Source organism: Periophthalmus magnuspinnatus, chromosome 13, assembly GCF_009829125.3.
Source record: "Periophthalmus magnuspinnatus isolate fPerMag1 chromosome 13, fPerMag1.2.pri, whole genome shotgun sequence".
In the NCBI taxonomy this organism is placed as follows: domain Eukaryota; kingdom Metazoa; phylum Chordata; class Actinopteri; order Gobiiformes; family Gobiidae; genus Periophthalmus; species Periophthalmus magnuspinnatus.
Genome location: NC_047138.1, coordinates 18593743 through 18615537, shown reverse-complemented (window position 1 = coordinate 18615537; position 21795 = coordinate 18593743). Strand labels below are relative to the sequence as shown.

Sequence of the window (21795 nt, the reverse complement as noted above, 5' to 3'; positions counted from 1 at the left end):
AATGCTGAAAACACACTTAACATTTTTATGATAAAGCTCTGACTTGTATTATGAGTATAAGCCATTGTGTGAAGCTTTTGCTGTGCACTGAGTGAGATTGTCCTACTGTGGTCTGGGAGACAGTCCGTTAACTCTTTTTCAGTATATGACACGATCATTTGATTTTTGCAACTCATAAACTAGTGACAGTATCAATGACCAATATACACTGAGAGGAATCTGTATCTGCACACCAAGCTGCTCTATTACTGTACATTTACATACCATATCAAAAGAAAATATATAATGTGTATTTGTATATAAAATATATTCAAAACGATGGGTACCAATTACGCACACACGCAGCTTAGAGGGAACAGTGCTCTTAACTAAAGACACTAAATGTGTAATAATCATGTAATTTAGATGATGAGGATTTCTTTGAAATAACAGCAGAAAGAAGAAGTGAGAGTATTTACTCACCCTATCTTTGGTATTTATCTGTAAAAAATTAGATTAAATTCATGATAAACAGATTTAATCTGTCTTTATATAAACATTGTTCACGCGTACTTTTATGTATAAATAAAGCTTTTGCATGAACTCCCCCTACAAGTGCGTTCTGATACAGATTTACAGAATAGTTTTGAGAGCTTTGGCCACGCCCTCCTTTTTTAGTCGACTAAGAGTGTTTTTGGATTACAGCCCTGGACTGTTATTGTGGGGTGGTCTGACACTGATGTCCACTATGTGACTTGTAGTAGGATTAAAAATATTGGTATAGGTCAAACAGCAAGGACCACATTTTAAAATGAAGTTGTATAAATTCCTCAAACTTGTGTAAAAACTTACATTCAATATCTAATATTCTGTTTGTGTATGTAGGCTTTTATTTCCAGATAAAATTTAAAAGAAAAAATATCAATTTGATACTTATTTGGATTCAGAATCCTCTAATATAATTGATTAGCATTGATATATTGATATTGTTTTTCTTTCACCATGATCTGTAGTGACCTGTCGTGACCCACAGTGACCTGTAGTGCTGACACATGCAGAAGTCTGATCATGTGCTGTAACACCAAACGGCTCAGGTAAAATTGTGTAATATCAGCTTAAAATGCTTAAAGAGGGTGTGTTATGCAAAATCGACTGGATCTTTCTCCCATGTTATAACATTGTTCCCTCATCAAAAACACCCCTAAGAGGTTTTTTGATATCATCCATGTGTGTTTAAGTAATCTAGTGATCTCTTCCAAGTGCTATTTTAACCCTTTTTAGAGTTAGCAGTACGAGATTGTACAAGGCTTCGCCCACAAGCCTGTCACCCATGCTCCCACACCACAATTCTCTAAAAATATACAAAAACATGATACAAAACTGTACACAACAACTTGACAAACCTGATGTGATGTGCAGTTGTTTCATTAGTGGGATGCACACTGATTGTAATGTGATAGTGCTCTGAAGAGGGAGTGATTTAGCACAGAAAGCAAAGGGAGTGGAGACTCAGAGTGTCAAAGACAAAAGTGAAAACCTGTTAATAGGTTGCTTTGGGTGAATTTAGTATTTTCAAAACAATAAAAGTTAACATATGTTTTGTGTTAGCAGTTAATACCTCATAGAAGTAAAATACCCATTCTTTAATACCTCACAGAAGTGTAGTTTCTTTTTCATGAATATATATTTATTTATGTATTTATCTTCATACAGGGGAACCCAATGAGGGCACTTTGGCTTTTTTCATGGGTGCCCTGTTTAAAATACAATACAAGCAGGAAAAAACAAATAAAAACAAACAAGTATAAACAAACAAAGTATATAAGTTCATATAAAACATTAAAAACAGGAGCAGGTGTGTGTACAAAACTTTGTTACCGGGTTATTAAATTGGGACTGTGTCACCAACGTATTTAGTTTTGCCTTTCCCTGGAGTGCATTCCATTTTGTGAAGCAAAGCAGCCAAAGCTTCTTTCTCATCCCAGTTTTGGTGTGGCTAGTTCTTAGACTTATACAGTCATGTGATCTGGTATTAAATGTTCCAGTATCAGTGATTAACAAGCAGGTGAGATATTCAGGCAGTTATCTATAAGATAGTCCCTTATACATACATTTCATACAGTGCATCACCTGTAATGAAATGAAGGACAGAGTGAAAGGATCCAATGGTTTCAAAGCAGAGGCTGAAATCTGCAGGGACACCACATTCCCATAATCCAGCACGGAGAGGAAGGCTGCTTGCACTATCTCTTCTCTGTAATGTATTGGGATACAATATTTGTTTCTGTAATAAAATGATAATTTAGATTTTAAACTGTAACATAATTCTGAGATATGGTTTTTAAAGGGTAAGTTTTCATCCAGCCAAAATCCGCTCTTTCAATGGATGTACCATTTAGCCTATACAGATTTGTGGCTTACAGGCTACTTAAATGTTTTTTTTTTTTTTTTTTTTTTTTTTATATTTACTTAGTTTTATTTGCTTTCAAAAACAGTTTAAGATTTATGAGGGAATTTTGGATTTCATTCAAATCTTGGCAGTTTCAAATACCCTATAGAAGTGTAGTACCCCCTCTTTATTAACCCCATAGAGGTGTAGTACCCCCTCTTTAATACCCCATATAATTGTAGTGTCCCCTCTTTAATACCCCATAGAGGTGTAATGCCCCATCTTTAATACCCCATACAGGTATACCTCCTCTTTAATACCCCATAGAAGCGTAGTACCTCCTCTTTAAAACCCCATAAAGGTGTAGTACCTACTCTTTAAAACCCCATAGAGGTGTAGTACCTCCTCTTAAATGCCTGTGTGAGGATCAGCTGAGCTCTGTGTTCTCTGTGTTCTCTTGTTGAGTAGGTGGCTGCAGTGGCTGCATCGTACATGCTTGCCTGGTGATGAATGTGCCTTGTATAGACTGTGGCATCACAAAATCAATAGTGCTCAGATTGAAACAGTATAGGCTAGCATCGATCGTTCAGCCGAGTCCAGTCCAGACAGCCCCCCCAGCCCCCTCCCTCCTGCTGTAATGACACACTATCAATTTTCACTTTACACGGATAAATCAAGTTGAAAATTGGATGTCAGACTTCTTTCCAGGAGGGGGTGCTTGCCCCTGCCCCCTCAGACCCCGCACCGTTGACCTTTGACCCCACATGCTGGATTATAAAGTTCAGCCTCGTCTCCAGTCAAAGCACACGTCAAGGCGAAGAGGCAGCGGGCGCTAAATGTCACCGACTCTGTTTAGTTTCATCAGTCTGATAATGAGGAACATGGAGTTTACTACAACATAATGGACTGTTTTATATTAGTACAATACATTAAAGGGTGGGGTGGGGTGTTATTTAAAGTTATGTTATGTTAAAGGGGTTTTTATGTAAAGTTATGTTACATTAAAGAAAAGTATTATGCAAAGTTATAGTACATTAAAGGGGAGTATTAAGTTATGTTTGAGATGAGATTTTGTTATTATGTTCCTTATTTTTGTGAGCTGAGTTGTAGTCAAGGCAACAAGGCCCAGCCCTGCTTAGCTCGGATCAGACTTTGACAAGAAGGTCTGGCCACATTGGTATTGTCTTGCATATGATGATTTAGTGCCCCAAAAATACATTTTCACCTATCCGCTATCCCCACCTACAGCTCTGTACTTATTTTACTTCTTCTTATTTTTGAATGTTTGACATTTTTAATTTGAGGCAACTATGAAGAGTTGGAGGCTATCGTTTCTACAGTTTTTAACAGGAAGCCAATAGACCTTGGTTCTATTATTAGCTATTTTAGACCAATATTACAATTTAAAATGAACAAATGTTATGTTATAGTTTTCAGTACCTGGGGAAAAAACATTTAATATGTCTATGACACTTCTACGTTGGCTTTGGCTCCAATTCACTTTACACTGAAAAACTGTGGCCCCTCCCTCTATAACTGCTGCTGCCAGGCTAGACATTTTGGTCTTAAATGGTTTGTATTAACCCGATCTACATGATCCTGGTATTTTTATTTTGCTATTGTTTCCGTAAATCAAGATATGAATATTAATAGACAAATCAGGCACCTTCTTTCCCAGAGGGTGCTCTCGCTAACGGTAGCAACAGGTTTGATTGACAGCGTTACCAAGTGCCCTCTTCTTTCTAATACAGCAGTGCAGGCTGGATGGGGCATTACCTTCAGCAGCCTCGCTCCAGATTGGCTCTTTGGTTGCTATGATAATTTGAATGCTGATGGAACCGAATGCTGTGGGTGACGTCACACTCACTTACTCCACTTCTTTATAGAGTCTATGATGGCAGATGACATCACCACATTCTACAGGCCAATCACATTTAACACAGACGTGGGCAGCTAGAAAGAATGTTCAAATGCAGATTCTTCTACTAACATATCCAGTTCTGGGTTTCAGGTTCCCGATATATGCAATATTCTGAGCAGTTTCGCCCAAGTGAAACCCATGGATAGATAAGAGGGAGCATTTGTGAATTTACCTTTTTAAATAGTTGTTATACAGCGTAATCAATTGGTAAATCTGGCTCTTGGTCCTTCTGGGAGTATGACATCATCATGCTCTGAAGTCTGAAGCCCATCCATAATCCACCCACACATTTATGGACATTGTGTTGTCTTTCAGGCATTTGGTTTAATGAATAAGTTAAATAAGTTTATAAATGTAAAATGTATTAAGAAGCTAAAATAAGGGTCTGTAATACTGTATAAATGTTTTGCATTATTATTTTATGATTAACTGTAGTTTAGATTAAAAAAAACACATATATATATATTGCGGGACGTTTCCACTTCCAGTTTACCGCACCACTTCCGGTTTCCGGTCTAATGGAAAACGAGAGCGCGTGTCATCTGGCATGGGGCTAGTCACAATCTGTCGCCATCCACCTTGAAACTCGCACATGGCAATGCCGTAAATTGTAAATATGTTAATTGATGTCTAGAGAGTTATATTTTTGTATTATTTAGGAAAAATATGAAGTTTGTTCAAAGATGAATGTACTTTACATTTGTGTCATATGTGGTTCATTCACTAAGAGCATGTTATTGTACCCTTACAGTTTTTACCGTTTGGAGAAGGAAAATAAAGCAACAAAACGTCCCCTGTGGTCCTGGTCCGTCTTCAGTGGTTTATCTTGGTGTCATATTGATGACATTGCAGACATATTTGTAGTGGTCTAAACAGTATGCACCACAAAGCACAATAACAACTAAATTCAGCACTTAAAATAGAACTTTTAGAGTCTGGAAGTGCACTGTTACTCTTAAAGTTTTGAAAAGCACATGTTAAAGCTGAATTTTGTTTCACTGTAGCGCCAAAATGGTCCTGGACTCAATATCTGTACTTTAACATCCCAGAGGAGCAGATCAGGTTAGCCATGAATGAAATGACGTGAATGAAACAAAACTCTTTTAACCTGTGTCCTTTTGTGATGAGAAAAAATCATTTATAAAAGAGTATTTTGCATGACCCATGACCTTTGATAATTAGCCTTTTGCCTATGACTGGCACACTGACAAGGCTCTTCATAATTGCACTGCCTCCTCATTAGCTTTCATTCAGCCTGCGCTAATTGCTGTTACACAACCATGCTTTTGTTCTATGGGGACCCCTGACAGCTGACACAGGGGCGACCACACCACAGCACACCTTCACCACTACAACTTTTTAGAGACTAGTGGTATAGTATGTGTTGAACCTACCAGGCCAAATGAAACAATGAATGATTTTTACTGTTTTAAATAGATGAAAAACTGAACTAGTTCATTTTAGGCAAGGCAAGTTTATTTGTATAGCACAAGTCATACACAAGATAAATGCTTTACAGAAAAAATACATTAAAATCACAATACAATAAATCAAAACATAAATAATCACAAATAATCATCATAAAATTAACATTAAAGGAGAAAAGTCCAGAATAAACACATTTCAGTGTTTCATTTAACATTTCATTTAACATTTCAGTCATATGCACAGCTAAACAGAACTGTTTGGAGCCTGGAATTAAACATTGTCAAAGTAGAGGCCTGTCTCACATCTTCAGGAGGAATGAGATGCACTTGTGTCCTCTATCTGCAGGTTAAAGGTCCTACATTACACAAACTTGACTCTTCTGAGCTTTAAGCCATGTTATAATGCTGTTGCCTCCTCAGAAACATACCTGGCGTTGTTGTTTCATTCACACATGTTTGAGTAACCCTTTATTATTAGTCTGTCTACATCTTCAAAGCTCAAATTGCTCTGTTCCACCTTGTGATGTCATGAATTGGTAGTTTTCAAGTTAATAGCTCCTTTTACCTTTAGTTCAGTAGAGACTGGCATATCGTCTAAACGATTCTAGTGAATGTGCATGGAGTTTAGAAACACACATGACATCACAAGGTCGAACAGAGTGTTTTCAGTTTAAGAGAAGAACTCAGCCTAAGTATGCAAGGTGTGTGTGTAAATGGTTTGTGTGTGTTGTGTGTGAATGAAACAAAACACAGTTCCAGGTATGTTTGTGATGAGGAAACATTAGAACAGAGATCAGCAAATAGTGTAATACAGGCCCTTTAAGGCTCTGGCAGCCCAGGTTCAGATGTGCCTGTAGTACTTTTAAACTGCCAGAGTGCAGGTTACATAGAGCTCCTTTAAGTCTGTTTAGTGAAGATGGAATTTTCAGCTCTTCTAAATGGGCCCCACACCACAGCACACCTTGCCCTCACCTGACGACGCCATCGATCCGACACATTTCTGGTTTATAATTACTCTTTGGGAGCGGGAGCATGGTGGCATGTATTGATCCGTGGTACGGCAGAGGAGAGGAGAGGGAGAGGAGGAAGAGAGGGGAGAGGATGGAGAGAAGGGGGAGCTTTCCCTTGGCTAACACTGAGTTTCATCCCTCACATGTGATGAATAGTAACAGTCAGTATCTGGGTAATAGCTCAGTGATGGAGCGGGAGGATGTTAGGTTGTTGTTAGCAGGAGAATGTTAGCTTGTTGTTAGCGGGAAGATCTTAGCTTGTTGTTAACAGGAAGATGTTAGATTTTTGCTAGTGAGCGGATGTTAGCTTGTTATTAACAGGAGGATGTTAGCTCATTGTTAGCAAGAGGATGTTAGCTTGTTGTTAACGGGAGGATGCTAGCTTGTTGTTAGCGATAGAATGTTAGCTCATTGTTAGTGAGAGGATGTTAGCTTGTTGTTAGCGGGAGGATGTTAGCTCCTTGTTAGCGGGAGGATGTTAGCTTGTTGTTAATGGGAGGATGCTAGCTTATTGTTAGCGGGAGTATGTTAGCTTTTTGCTAGCGGGATGATGTTACCTTGTTGTTAGCGAGAGGATGCTGGCTTGTGCAGGAGTGCTAGCGCCGCTAAAACATGGTGATCCATTCTATTAGCTATAAAACATTTAGCATCCTTTGTTTTTAAAGCTGCCCTTCCTGGTTGGGAAAGACATCTGTTTGTCCGCTCTCTCTTGGTCTCGCTGTCTCTATTTCTTTCTCTCTCTCTTCTCTCTGTTTCCAGCAGCCAGTCATTCCTCTGTACATTCTCTCTCTGCTCCTCTCTCTTCCCTCTCTCCTTCCTCTGTGTGTTTGTCTTTTTCTTTCTTTCGCTCCTCCTCCTTTTCTCTGCTCCTCTTTGTCTCCAGTCGTTCCTCTGGGTGTACTCTGTGTGTTCTCTCTCTCTCCTCTCTCTCTCTCTCTCTCTCTCTTCTCTCCTCTGTCTCTCTCCCTGTCTCTCATCTCCATCTCTGTCTCCTTTCTCTCTCTGCCTCTGCCTCTCCTCTTTCTGTCTCTCCTCTCCCACTCTGCCTCTGTCTCTCCTCTCTCGGTCTCTCCCCCTCCTCTTCCTCTCTATCTCTTCTCTCCCTCTCTGTCTCTTCTCTCCCTCTCTGCCTCTGTCTTTCCTCTCCCTCTCTGCCTCTGTCTCTCCTCTCTCTCTGTCTGTCCCTCTCCTCTCCTTCTCTGTCTTTGTCTCTTCTCTCCCTCTTTGCCTCTGTCTCTCCTCTCCCTCTCTGCCTCTGTCTCTCCTCTCCCTCTCTGTCTCTCCTCTTCCTTTCTGTCTCTGTTTCTCCTCACCGTCTCTCCTCTCCCTCTCTGCCTCTGTCTCTCCTCTCCCTCACTGCCTCTTCTCTCTCTCTGTCTCTCCCTCCCCTCTCGCTCTGTCTCTCCTTTCCCTCTCTGTCTCTGTCTCTCCTCTCCCTCTCTGTCTCTCCTCTCCCTCTCTGCCTCTGTCTCTCCTCTCCCTCTCTGTCTCTCCTCTTCCTCTCTGCCTTTGTCTCTCCTATCTCTCTTCTTCTGCCTCTGTTTCTCCTCTTCCTCTCTGTCTCTCTTCTTTCCTCTGTCTCTGTCTTTTCTCTGTCTCTTTCTCTCACTCTTTCTCTCTCTCTCTCTCTCTTTTTTCTCTCTCTGTCTCGCTTCTCCTCCCTCCTTTCTGTCTAAAGTCATTCCTCTGGGCGTTCTTTTAACCTTGTGCTGATCATCTCTTGAACATGAGTAGCAGAGTCATGTGGAGCTCCTCTGAGGAGATATGGGGCCTGCAGAATCAGGAGGTTCTGCCATATTGATGATAAGTTGATAAGGAAATGATGTTATAACATGGTAGAAAACCAAAAGCAGATTTTACACAATACCAGGTTTTAAATTCACTTTACACAGGTTTGCCTTATGTCATGCAGCTCCCAAACAAACATTCATTGTTCTATGATAGAATGTGAACACTTCTATCCATCAGTCCTAACACTGAACATGTGCTTGTAAATGGGACAAGTTGTAACTGCTTTGAATGCTGTATATGCAGACACATGTGGAGATTTAATGACAGAGATCCCAAACCACAAACCTTAAGTCTCCAACTCTACATCCTATACTCTTTATGTTTGTATGTTTTCTACTGCTGTGCACCAGAAGAAAGTCCCACAGTGCGTCTTTAGTGAGGGCTCTTCAGATGACGCAAACCACTGTGTTCAAAGCAGTTTCCAGAGCACATCACTTCACATGTAGTCTGGGATATTGTATAAACAGCCTGCTTCTGACCAAACATCATGAGGGCATTACTGAGCTGTTTTTATCTGCATCACTGTCCCACTGTTTGACCGCACTGCAAAACAAAGGAAAATGTACAAGTGTGAACACAATATGGAGATGTACTGTGGTGCTAGGTCATGGAGAGACTTGTACACAAGCAGAGCTGCTTTAAAGTCTATTCTCTGAGCCACAGGAGCCTGAGCACAGGACTTATGTGCTCGTACTTCCTGGTTCTAGTCAGGACCCAAGTAGCAGCGTTGTGAGGCTCATTTAGAGAGGCCAGTGAGCAGGCCATTACAGTCTAAATCAGACTTGGAGAGACTTATCCATGCATTTGTCTCTAGTGGGTTAGAAAGTTTAGAAAGGCTGTGATGTCTTTTGGATGTTAAAAAGCTGCAGTTGTTCTTGATTTGATGTGGCTGTTAAAGTTCATTACTCCATCATAAACAGCTGGATATGAGAACACAACATGAGCCAAGATACAAACCACATAGGATTAATATTGCAGTATATTGGTGACAGCTCAGTTTCAGGTGCACAGTGGCCTTTCACAGCTGGATCCACCACCTGCTCATCTCCTTTAATTTAAAGAATGAAATACTGTAAAAAAAAAAAAAAAAAAAAAAAAAAAAAAAAATAAATAAATAAATAATATATATATATATATATATATATATATATATATATATATATATATATATATATATATATATATATATGCAGTATGAACAGACCATGTGAGATCTGTTGCCTTCCTGTTTACACTGAAGATCTATAGTTGATTTGACAGTCGTGCCTCCTTGTGCTCTGCGTGTGATACAAACCAGCGTGTGTTTGCATATGTGTGTGTGTGTGTGTGTGCGTGTCAATGAGCGGTCAGTGCGGATGGTATTAATAAAGATGAGTGTCTGCACATGGGAGGGCTTCGCGGGGTCAGATGGGGTATTATTCGATTATAGAGGCCTGTTCTTCCTCTGACCACTGCACAGAGGAGCCAGGACAATACAGAGGAAGTGTGCTATCAGGGAGCACACGGCTGTCTGAAAAACTGACCAGGGCATCGGCAGCAGAGAGAAGGGCGGAATGTGTTGTCAAGTTGAAATCTGTGTATAACTCAGACAACTCATTTTACATCAACAAAATGAACATAAATAAATGTATCCGTGTAATCCCTCATTCATCCAGGTTTGTCAACTAGTCAAATCGTTGGAGTGAAGATGTTTTGTGAAATCACTCATCAACGATCTATCCAGTTTTTATTTTTCTTTTGGTATAAATAAATGTAATTTTATAAAGATTTCCAGATTTTGTTTTGTCTTGTTTAATCATTTTGGTGTAAATTGTGGGTTAATTGTCCCTGCATTTGTGAGGACATAGAGGGGTTCATTTTTAGAACTCAGCACTACTCCCTGTATAATGAACTCTTTTGAACTTGACAGTGCCCCTCATCGTGACCTTACTCCGTTGTAGTTTGAGTCATGCATGTTTCACTAACGCTGTATTGAGCAGCATTTGAATTTTCAGTGCGCAGAAAATTGTTATTTTCACCTACCCCTTATCCCCACCCACTGCTCTGTACTTACTGCAAATATTTAGTTTTGAATGCAAATTTGAACAGTTAGTGAACCAGTTTTTAGATGGTTAAACAATGGTTAAGTCTTTTTTGCATTATACTTTTTGCATTTTCTCCTTTAACCTGCAGATTCACACTGTCACAAAACATAACAGATGCCCTTCCTGAGTATGTATTGCACCCAGAGTCAAACATCACCTGCAAGATGAGGGGAGACAGCAGCTCAGTTGGTAGAGAGTTTGTTCACTGATCCAAAGGTTGGTGGTTTAAAACCCACTCTCGACATAAAAAAAAAAAAAAACAAGCATTATTGGCATTCATCTGTGCAAGACACTGTGTGAATGGGTGAATGGTTCCTTGATGGTGGAAAAGCTCTATATAAAAATGTGAACTGATTACCATGCAGTAGGTGGGCACATGCTTTTCCGACTGTGCCACTGTTGCTCTATATTTTGGGTTTTGTCAGTATTAATATAAAGACTACAGTGATACCTGACACAGCTGTTTCCTTTTGAATAAACTGTGACACGAATATAAAGACTAATACATCTGTACAGTCATGTGATCAGGCTCTGAACGCTGTAACCACTCTCTCTCTTTCCATCCCTCTCAAATCCTAAAAAAATACAAAAATATGTTTCTCTCTCTGTCTCTTTCTATCTCTCTCTCTCCCTGACTCTCATCCCTTCTTTCCTTTGTATTTTTTTCATTTTAAAACTATTGAATCTCTCTATCTTTCTCCCTCTCTCCCCACCCGTCTCTCTCATATAAAAATCGTATCCTTTCTTTCCTCTCCTCTTTGCTCTTCCTTTATTTGAACGTCTAATATAATCTCCTCTGTCCCTCCCTCTCTCTCTCTCTCTCCTCTCCTCTCCATTTGAAATCCTCCTGTCAGCTCCCCCCCCCTAATTTTTTCCCTCTCCGTCCTTCTCTCTCTCCTCCCGTCATCTCTCTCTCTCTCGTCTCTGCTCCAGTCCCCATAGAGCTGCATGTTACCAGAATAAACCCACAGCATAAAGTCCCTCTCCTCTCTTTTGTTTAAAGACTCAAAAAACCCCAAAAGAAAACAGACAGATTTCACTTAACATCTCTGAATGCTTCTATAAATAATGGGGAATCGTTCTTTCTCTTTCATATGAAACATAAATCCTTTCTTTTTTCTCTCTGTTCATTTGTCAGCGCTCTCTCCTTCTCTGTCTCTCTCTCTCACTCTCTCCATATGAAAGACAGAGGGGAGGGGTGTCTCCTTTTTTCATTTAAAAACCTCCTGTCAGCCCCCCCCCCCACCCTCCTCTATCTTTCCTTCTCTCTCTCTCCCTCTCTCCTTCTCTCTATCATATACAACATCCCATGTATCCTTTCTTTCTTCTCTCTGTTCATTTGAATCCTCTTGTCATCTTCCCTCAGGGGGGCGTGGGTTTGATGGAGAGCCGGGTTAATAAAGACAGTTATGGGACTGTTGGTACAAACACTGTTTAAACTGGTTTGTTAATAATTCATACACAGGTTTAGCTCGACTTATTTAGAGACGTGATGGTCTGGTGTCTCCAGTCTCCCATAATTCACTCCGTCTCTAACACTGTTGATAAATGACTGGAGCCAATGTTTTTATTTGGTGCTGTTGTAAAGATATAGCACAGACAGCTAGACTTCCGCCTCCCCAGACACCTCCCCTACAGCATACAGAGCTGATGCATCTGATTGACAGTGTGTGGAGTGTGCTGTGGATGTGTGTGAGGGTGTGTCTCTGGGGACCTGTCCAGATGCCCTCCCACGGGACATGTCCATAGCAGAGCAGTCCACTCCTCTCCACCTCTCTCACTGTAGTTTATAACAATATAAATTATGTAAAGTTTAAAATCTCTACATGTAAATAATAATTATCATTTTAATTTACTTGATAACATTTTAAATATGAGGGAAATTGATTTACAGGAAGTGCTCCACTGTGTTTTTAAACTCCATACACCTTCACTAGAATAATTTGGATTATTTCAGACCTTGCCAATCTCTACTGAACTAAAGGAAAAAGGAGCTGTTAACTTGAAAACGATGCCATTGTTTCCCATTTCGATATTTGTATTAAATCAGTGTTAATGTCATTTTAAAGGTGCACTGTGTAATCTCTCCACCTGCTTGTCTCTATGGAGATGTTATTGCTTTGCCTGGAATCGTCCATAGTATTTCATGTTTCGCTCTAACATTGAATTCATTATTTTATTTTATATGATATATTTTTATGGCTCAAGTAAAAAACATAAGCGGAGGTCTCCTTTCCACAGATCTGACCCGTAACTTGCCCTGGTGGTGCACCTGCGTGTCTCCATTGAGATAGGTAAGTTTAATGCAATATTATGAAACATTCCAAGCAATAATTTTACCATGGAGACAAGCAGGTGCCAGACCTTCACAAAAAAATGTACGCAGTGCAACTTTAAAACATCAAAAATAACATAATATGGATTTAAATAAGTCAACATTTCACTTCATCAAAAGAAGAACATAAAATGGTGGTGTAGTAGTTGGGACGATCAACTCACAGCCAGAGGGTACCATGTTCAATTTCCAGAATGCATGTAAAATATCTGTATGGAATTTGCACATTTTTCCTGTTTCTGTGGTTTATAGGTACTCTCCTCCAGCTAGTTTCTCCTAACCATCACCAAAACTCAAAGTTTTTTAAATCGTATCAATGTTTTCATATCAAGGATGTTGGAGCATGTTAATATTTTGCAGTAGATGTCATTAACATTTGCTGATATCTCTCTCCTCTCTCCCCATGTGATGCTGTTGTTGTGCTCTTGGGCAGGGCACTTCACTTCACCAATCTCATCTCTCCTTCTCTGTCTCCTTCCTTTGTCTCTCCTCTCTCTCTCTCTCTCTCTCTCTCTCTCTCTCTCTCCTCTGTCTGTCTCTTCTGCATGTTCACAGCAGCATTAATCCTATAATCTGTAATCTGGGTTTCCCCTCTTCACAGCCCCTAATCTCTGGTTTACACTAGCATTTATGTACCTTTTTTCCCCCTCCATCCTCTGGTGTCTTTGCTAAATCTCTGTTTTCCCCTCCTCTCTTTCTCTGGTCTCTTGTTAAATCTCTTTATCTCTCCTTCCTGCCCTCACCTCCTTGTCCTCCTCTCTCTGTTTCTTCCTCTTCCCTCCCTCTTGTATGCTCTCTCTGCCTTTGTCCATCACCCTCTCTCTCTTTCCAGTTCTCTTATCTCCTGCTCTCTCCCTCTCTCCTTTCTCCACTCTCTCTCTTGCGTGCTCTCTCCTTCATCCACTCTCTCGCTCTCCGTCCTCCACATAAGTGAGAGAGATGTGTATGTAACTCCTCTGGTGGAAACGTCTCGTTGTTTTTACCTGATATGTTCCACAGTATACTTAGGCCAAGTTACCAGCTCGCACTGGTTCTCCTCTCACTGTCCCTCCTCTCATTGGTCCTCCTCTCACTGGCCTTCATCTCATTGGTCCTCCTCTCACTAGCCTTCCTCTCTCTGGTCCTCCTCTCACTGGCCCTCCTCTCTCTGGTCCTCCTCTCACTGGCCTTCCTCTCTCTGGTCCTCCTCTCACTGGCCCTCCTCTCTCTGGTCCTCTTGTCACTGGTCCTCCTCTCTTTGGTCCTCCTCTCACTGGCCCTCCTCTCTCTGGTCCTCCTCTCACTGGTCCTCCTCTCACTGGCCCTCTTCTCACTGGTCCTCCTCTCACTGGCTCTCTTCTCTCTGGTCCTCCTCTCACTGGTCCTCCTCTCTCTGGTCCTCTTCTCACTGGTCCTCCTCTCTTTGGTCCTCCTCTCACTGGCCCTCCTCTCTCTGGTCCTCCTCTCACTGGCCCTCCTCTCTCTGGTCCTCCTCTCACTGGCCCTCCTCTCACTGGCCCTCTTCTCTCTGGTCCTCCTCTCACTGGCCCTCCTCTCTCTGGTCCTCCTCTCACTGGCCTTCCTCTCACTGACCCTCCTCTTACTGCTGCACATTCATCTGAGGGTCTTAAAGTGACTGGTCCCCCCTCTCAGGCCCCTCTGTCAGGCCCCTCTCATCACTTACACAGGCCTTACACCACATGCTCTTTTAAATCTCCATAATTCCACCTTATTAATAATGAATAAGAACGCTCTTTTCCTTACTGACTTGTGGGAATCATTTGTATGAATATTTCAACACATTATTTTAATACATCTGTGGAGCGGGGAGAGAGGGGGGGGGGGCATTTTTATTGGCCCCTGCCTCTACCGCCACGGGCCCCTGGCTCTTAAACCCCACGCTGTCTGCTCCGGGTCTCTAGCAGTAGTGATTTACAACACTTGTTAAAAAACATAGTAAAAAAGTAGGCTCGCTGTGCCATTTGTGCTCGTAATGTGATTCTGGGTTTGTAAAATGGGGGCATGTGGAGGATTTATGCGAGAAGGGGCGGCGCTCGCACTCCAGCCCGATGCAGAGGGCTCCACAGGCGGACAGAAATGTGCTGAACATGCCCTGGATTCAGCTCATTATGCCGCTGGTAAAGGGCTGCTACTGTAGTCGGAGTATGGGGTTGGAGAGGGGTCATGGTAGATGTTTTAATGGAGTCTTCAGGTGGATTAGTGGTATAGGTTCAAGATCACTGGATGGTACGTGGTTTGATTGTTGGATTTTGTGGGGTCTTTATGTGTCTGGGTAGGTTTTCTCTAGGTCTTCCTGTTTAACCAACAGGTAGCGCTCACTTTGATCCTGACCCTAACATCTGGAAGAGGTCCAGTGCTACGGTGTGGCTGATTATTGCTGTGGTTCAAATCCACAGCAAACATTGTAATAAAAATGGAATGTATTTTTCATACACAAAATAATAGGACTTTGTTTATGTTACCATGAGGTCTTGATGTTTGTTCCTAAAAAGCTCAAAATAGCTGGAGGCATTTTTGACCAGAAAGCAGCAAAACCTATTTTGAACTGAAACTACCAAAAGAACGACTATGAACAGTTAATAATGCTATTAAAACACTAGATAGCTGGGCACAGGTTATCTCTGTGGCAGAATTGTTCAAATGCCCCTGAAGACATTTTTTACATGAATACAAGTGAAACAGGTGAAATTTGTTTTAACATGTTTAAAAGGCCTATTCATGGGTTTCAACCTATGACAACCCTCCTCCATAGTCATAGCAATTAAGCAATTAAAATGAGAATAGTATCTTTTGAATGGGAAAAAGTCCTGTATGGGTCCTCACAAAGTCCTTCAAATCAGGAAGGAAATGTTTATCTGAAACTCATGAATATTCGTCTGTTTTCTGATCTGTGTTATAATGTTTCTTAATCAAAAACATACTTTGTGTTTTGAGTTGTGTTTTGTGTCATTCACACATGTTTAACACACAAAGCCTGCATATTTAGGCTGAGTTCTTCTCTCAAACAGAAAGCACTGTTCTACTTTGTGATGTCATGTGGTAATACAGGAAGTGCTCCACTGTGTTTTAAACTCCAGACACCTTCACTGGAATCATTTGGAGTTTTTAACTTGAAAATGACTGCTTCCCCAAGGTGGAACTGAGCATTTTCAGCTTTGGAGATGTAGACAGACTAAATAATAAATGATTACTCAAACACGGTGCTCACTTGAGTTCTTTTTCCTCAGCCACATGCAGGACTTCTGGAGGTTGGATTACTGGGAGGACGACCTGAGGAGGAGGAGGAGGTTCATTAGAAACCCCTTTGGCTCCACATACCTGGACATACCCTGTAGGAGCTTGTACGACAATGGTGAGACACTCATGTCATTTACACTGTACTATCTGTTCACATACACCTGTACTGCCCCCGGTGGCAGGGATGGGACAAAAACGGCAATATTGCTTATTGTTTATCATGATACAAAAGGACTCGATACTCAATACTAATAATAGGAAAGGTTCATTTTCATCCTGTCCTTTGGGACTTTTTTAGTATCGATACTTGCCAAAAATGAGGATCTAGTTTTAATACTCATTTTAGTAACAATTAGTATCTGATTTCAATAATTTTGGACAACTCTAAATTACTGTAACTGGATTTATCTATGGGATGGTCACATTGTATGGGTTCATCAACATCTGCAGAAGATGGTTAAGACAGTGAAGAAAACGTATAAACATTAAAGACATTTCTTCTCTTCGCTCTGAAGGCTCAGGGTCCAAAAAAGACAAGACAGACCAGGCCTCTGTTGTGTAACCTGCACTGGCTCCTGTTTCATATCGGGTCAATCCAAAATGTTATTATTGTGTTTAAATGTGTGCACTCTATGGGTACTCTTTATTTGAGGCAGTTACTGCAACCCTATACTATACCCAGAGCCTTGAGGTCAGCTGACCAGCTTCTGCTGGCTGTGCCCAAAGCCAGGCTCAAGACCAGAGGTGACAGAGCCTTTTCAGTGGCAGTGCCCAGACTATGGAACAGCGCCCGCTGCCTGTCAGATCCGGTCAATCTTTAACGCAGTTTAAGACTAGACAGGATATACAGGGGTTTGATTAATCTTTCCCTATGTATCATGTTATCTGTATATGTGTTTTTTTAATTTAAGCCAGCTCACAGGATTCTATCAGATTCGTGCACTTTTCTCAGAGTATGGGCGCCTCCCATCAGGGTACAGAGCTCCTCCCATCAGAGTACAGAGCCCCTCCCATCAGCGTACAGAGCTTCTTCCATCAAAGTACAGAGATCTCAGATTTCAAAGCAGCAATTTCAAACAGAGCTTTGCTCTCAGGTCCATGATTCCATACAGAGATGCACTAAAGCACTTTCACAAGTACTGCTGCACCCTAATTGTCTTTATAATCTCTGTTTTTATGCTGAGGGTGAAAAGGTTAAAGGTTTAAAGGTTATTATGAATTTAGACTCTTTTTCACTTGTGTATTTCAAACGCGGCTTGTCGAGTCTGTTGTGCATTCCTCAGATGTTCAACACTTTGACCAAGGCAAGGCGTGCTATGTTTCCTGTACAGTACAGAATGCGTTCAGCTTGCCAAATTTACTTAAATGTTCAATCACTATCATTGTGACTCTGAAGAGCTCTATGTTTGCAAGTTTTCTCCGAGACAAAACCCACAATGTCGATGAAATGTTCTGCACCAACAAAGACACCTATGAAGGTTTGAACTTTGAGAGTCTTTAAACAAGATAAAAATGTAAGAAAATGTTTATGCCCGTCTGAGTAAAGTGTATAAAGTGTGTGGTGAGGGGTTTTACAGCCTTAAAACATATACAATAATTATAAAAAATAAAGCTGACTTTGCAGATTTTGCCTTTTGCGGCTTATTTTTAGGACGTAACAAACATGATAAACGAGGGACCACTGTATTTGATTTTGATTTCATATTTATTTTTGAAGAATGTGAAACAGACGTTTTATGCAGTCGCACAAAAATAATTATCCACAATTAACATTAACATTTAGTGGATACAAAATTGGCCTCACATTACATCATCTTATATAAACATATAATGTCTCATGGTTTGCTATGCTCAAATAGAATCAATAAAACAACAATTTGAACCAGACACAACCATGTGTTTTGAAATAATAGTTCAGTAATGGTCCTGCTTTGTGAGAACTGTATTTGTAGCATTTTCCATGTGACCCTGCTGTTTTATATAAACCACACTAGCGCCCAAATTAGCATAGCTGCTTTTCATTTGTGCAGCGCTAGTTGTGAAAATCCCAGTACACGATTCCCACACGCCGAGCACTGCCAGTAGAACATTCTATAAAAGCTGTGTGTGGACGTTAGCTTGGATGTTAGCATGTAGCAGAGCACGAGCTAATTGACGTTTTTATGATCAGAGTTATTTATGAGCGCAGTGAACTTAACATGACACGTGCACTTTACCTGGCTGTTTTATGAGCTCTCCGCACATATCCACAGCTAAATGAGCCTTCAGTTTTACTGGGCCTTCTGCTGATTGGCTAGGGCAGCCTCGTATAAGGTTCATAGATGGCTTTAAACGTGTGTCCATTTTGTCTAATGTCATGCAACACCAACTTTAACAGAGAACCAGCTCTTGATATTAACCACCACTGGGCCAGTCCTGGAACAGCCAATGGGAGCATTGGACTTTGCTCAGGGTTTAATTCTGGTCAGTCGTGGATGGTGGTTGAAGACATATTGTGCAAAATTGACTTGTTTCCTTCTCTTTGAGCCTCTGAAATTGTATTTGGACTGATTCATGTTTGTTTAATATTTATTCTCCTGTTTTGAAAACATCATTGCTCCAATCTACAACAGTTTTTGCCTCTACCGGTACACGCCCACGGAGACATACTCACGTTTTATTTTCTTAATCAATGATACATGTAGGGGTCAACCACTTTGCACAGTCATTGTGGTAGCACTAACAAATGTAAAGTTAAGGTTTACTGGTTAAAGGGCAGTGTGATCTCAAAGCAAAGGTATTCAAATGACTCAATCACATTTATATTTTATGTATTATTTGTCCCTGTCAAATAAATAAATGAATAAACATTATAACAGTGACAGGGGCCTGTATGTAACTGTGGCCTATCTCTGTCCCCAGGTACAAGGTAAACTTGTTCAAATCAGGTAACAAGGCTAATACTGATAAAATGGCTAGCTGAGCTTCACGTGACAATTTTGGATTGCAAGTTTCAGTGCTGAAATCCAGCTGGTTTAAACCTAGAAGTATTCTCTCTGATTTGAATGGTCACTACCTGAACCCCACCACCTGCAGCCCTTAGCTAGGGGCCCCGGAGCACCCCATAGGACACCACGAGGGACTCGGTCAAATGCCTTCTCCAGATCCACAAAGCACATGTGGACTGGTTGAACCCTCAAGGACCCGATGGAGAATATATAGTTGGTTCAGTGTTCCGTGACCCGCACGAAAACCACACTGCTCCTGGATCCGAGGTTCGACTATCAGTCTCCTCTCCAGTACCCTAGAATAGAGCTTACCAGGGAGGCTGAGAAGTGTAATTTCCCTGTTGTTGGAACACCCTCTGGCCCCTCTCTTAAACAGAGGGGCCGCCACCCCAGTCTGCATTCCACAGACACTGTCCTCAACCGCCACGCAATGTTATAGAGGTGTGCCAGCCAAGACAGTCCCACAACATCCAGAGACCTAAGATACTCGAGACGGATCTCATTCACCCCTGGATGAGATTGAGGAGCTTTAAACACCTCAGTGACTTCGGCCAGGGTGGATGAGTTCGCCTCCAGGTCCCTAGCCTCTTCTTCCTCATTGGAAGATGTGATGGTGGGATTGAGGAGATCCTTAAATTATTCTTTCCACCCACTCAACCCTGAGTTTTTGTCTCTGCGACCGCACGAGCTGTGGCACGCTTGGCCGGACAGCACCTGTCAGCTGCCTCAGGAGTCCGACAAGCCAACAAGGCCACCACCGGGTGTGGGGATTGCCACCACGACAGGCACAAAAGACCTTCTGACCACAGCTACGAGCAGCCACTAGTAGCTAAATATAGTGGGCTCACCTCGAGGAGGTATGTGTTTTTGAGACAAGATGGCAGCAAGGTGTGGCAGCTTAGCAGGTGCACCTGCCCCTGTTTTCCAAAAAACGCCTAGGAAGACACCTGATTACATTGCTTTGAATGGACACTTTAAAATAAAGCCTTTCTCTCCATGTGCTGCACCTATCTCGTGTTCTGAACTTGATTCTGTATATGGTGGTCATTCTCACCACACCAATGTATGGTAGCTGGCTGGCTTCTTGGGAAGGTTCCATTTTATTCACCCACGTTTTGCACAGAGGAAAGGCGTTTGCCCCGTACACACAGCGCCAGAGCAGACAGAGGATGTTGCAGACACACAACAAAGCTAGCATGATTCTTCTGATGTGGAGACATACACCTAAACCCTGGACCTGTGGATTCACCTGTGATTCTACAGGAACAACCCCAGGTAGACTCCACTTTGTCGACACTATTACATGACGCTCTCCTCTCAGGAATACCTCGAAGGAGAGATAAACAGTTTGATAAAACACAGACAAACATGATCTCGCTACAGCTGCAACCCACAAACGCACTACAGTCTAACATGTCACTGAAACAACAACAGACTAAACTATTTCAAACTGTTAATCACGCCCACATCCTGTGGAATCCTATCAATAAACCGAAAGGAATTTTTGGAGGACACATAAACATAGGGAGCCTAATATCAAAAACTGAACAGTTTGAGCATCTACTAACGGACTCAAACCTGGACTACCTTTGTCTCTTAGAAACGTGGATTTGACCAACAACTCCGTTATCTGTGTTCACTGTTTCTGGATATAAAACATACAGACGCAACAGGGGGAAGGGTAGGGGGAAAGGGGTTTTGATTTAGAAGAACAACATCCAAAGTAAAGAAATTTATCTAAAGAACAATGCATTAGAATGTGTAGGAGTTACAATTACACTATTTTCTGAAATGTCCTTTGTTGTAATTACTATTTACCACCCCCCAAATGTCACAAATACATTTTTATTATTTAAAATGCTTAAAATGTTTGAAGGAAAAGAGGTCCCACTTATGGGCGATTTCAGTATAAATTGGCTCGATAAAGCACGAAAGAAAAAACTCAAAGAAACAATGAAATCATTCCAAATGAGACAAATAATAAATAAATCTACCAATACCAATACGAATAAACCTGAAAGGATAGTCAAAACATATAACTTGGTAACTAGATTGTCAGATCATAACTTTACATTAGTTGCAAGAAAGTTCAATAAAACAAGATTTAGGGAACAACAACAAAATAATAATCATCAAAATGTGTTTTTTATTCCATATAAATCAGCCAATAAATGATAGTATATTTCCCAGTGCATTAAAAACTGGCATCGTAACACCAGTATTTAAGTCAGGAGACAAATGAGAAATCAGTAATTATCAGCCCATAACGATCCTCCCTGCCATCTCTAAAGTTTATGAAAAGGCCGTAGCAGAACAGCTAATAGAACATCTCGAAACCAAAACTTTTAAAAAATCCTTTGTAATTTGGGTTCAGGAAAAAATACTCAACAGAGACAGCTTGTTCCTACTTCCTTGTAGAAATTAAATCAAATATAGACCTAAGAGGGGTGGTAGGAGCGGTCTTTTGCGACCTATAAAAGGCCTTTGATACTGTCTCTCATAGTATCCTGTTAAGGAAACTATCAAATTTTGGACTGTCTAATCAAACAGTTAATTAGATTATATCATAACTGAGTGGCAGGAAACAGTGTGTGTTTGAGTAAATCACACACTGTCCCCCATTAAAGACTGCACC

The 21795-nt window shown here is 41.1% G+C and overlaps 1 protein-coding gene across 1 annotated transcript in view; it reads left to right on the top strand.

Moving 5' to 3' along the window:
- Positions 1–21795, top strand: part of LOC117379826 (neurobeachin-like) — a 398145-nt gene that overhangs the window by 209762 nt on the left and 166588 nt on the right. The window contains 1 exon segment of the mRNA XM_055226208.1: positions 16164–16288. Within this exon segment, the coding sequence (XP_055082183.1) occupies positions 16164–16288 (125 nt within the window).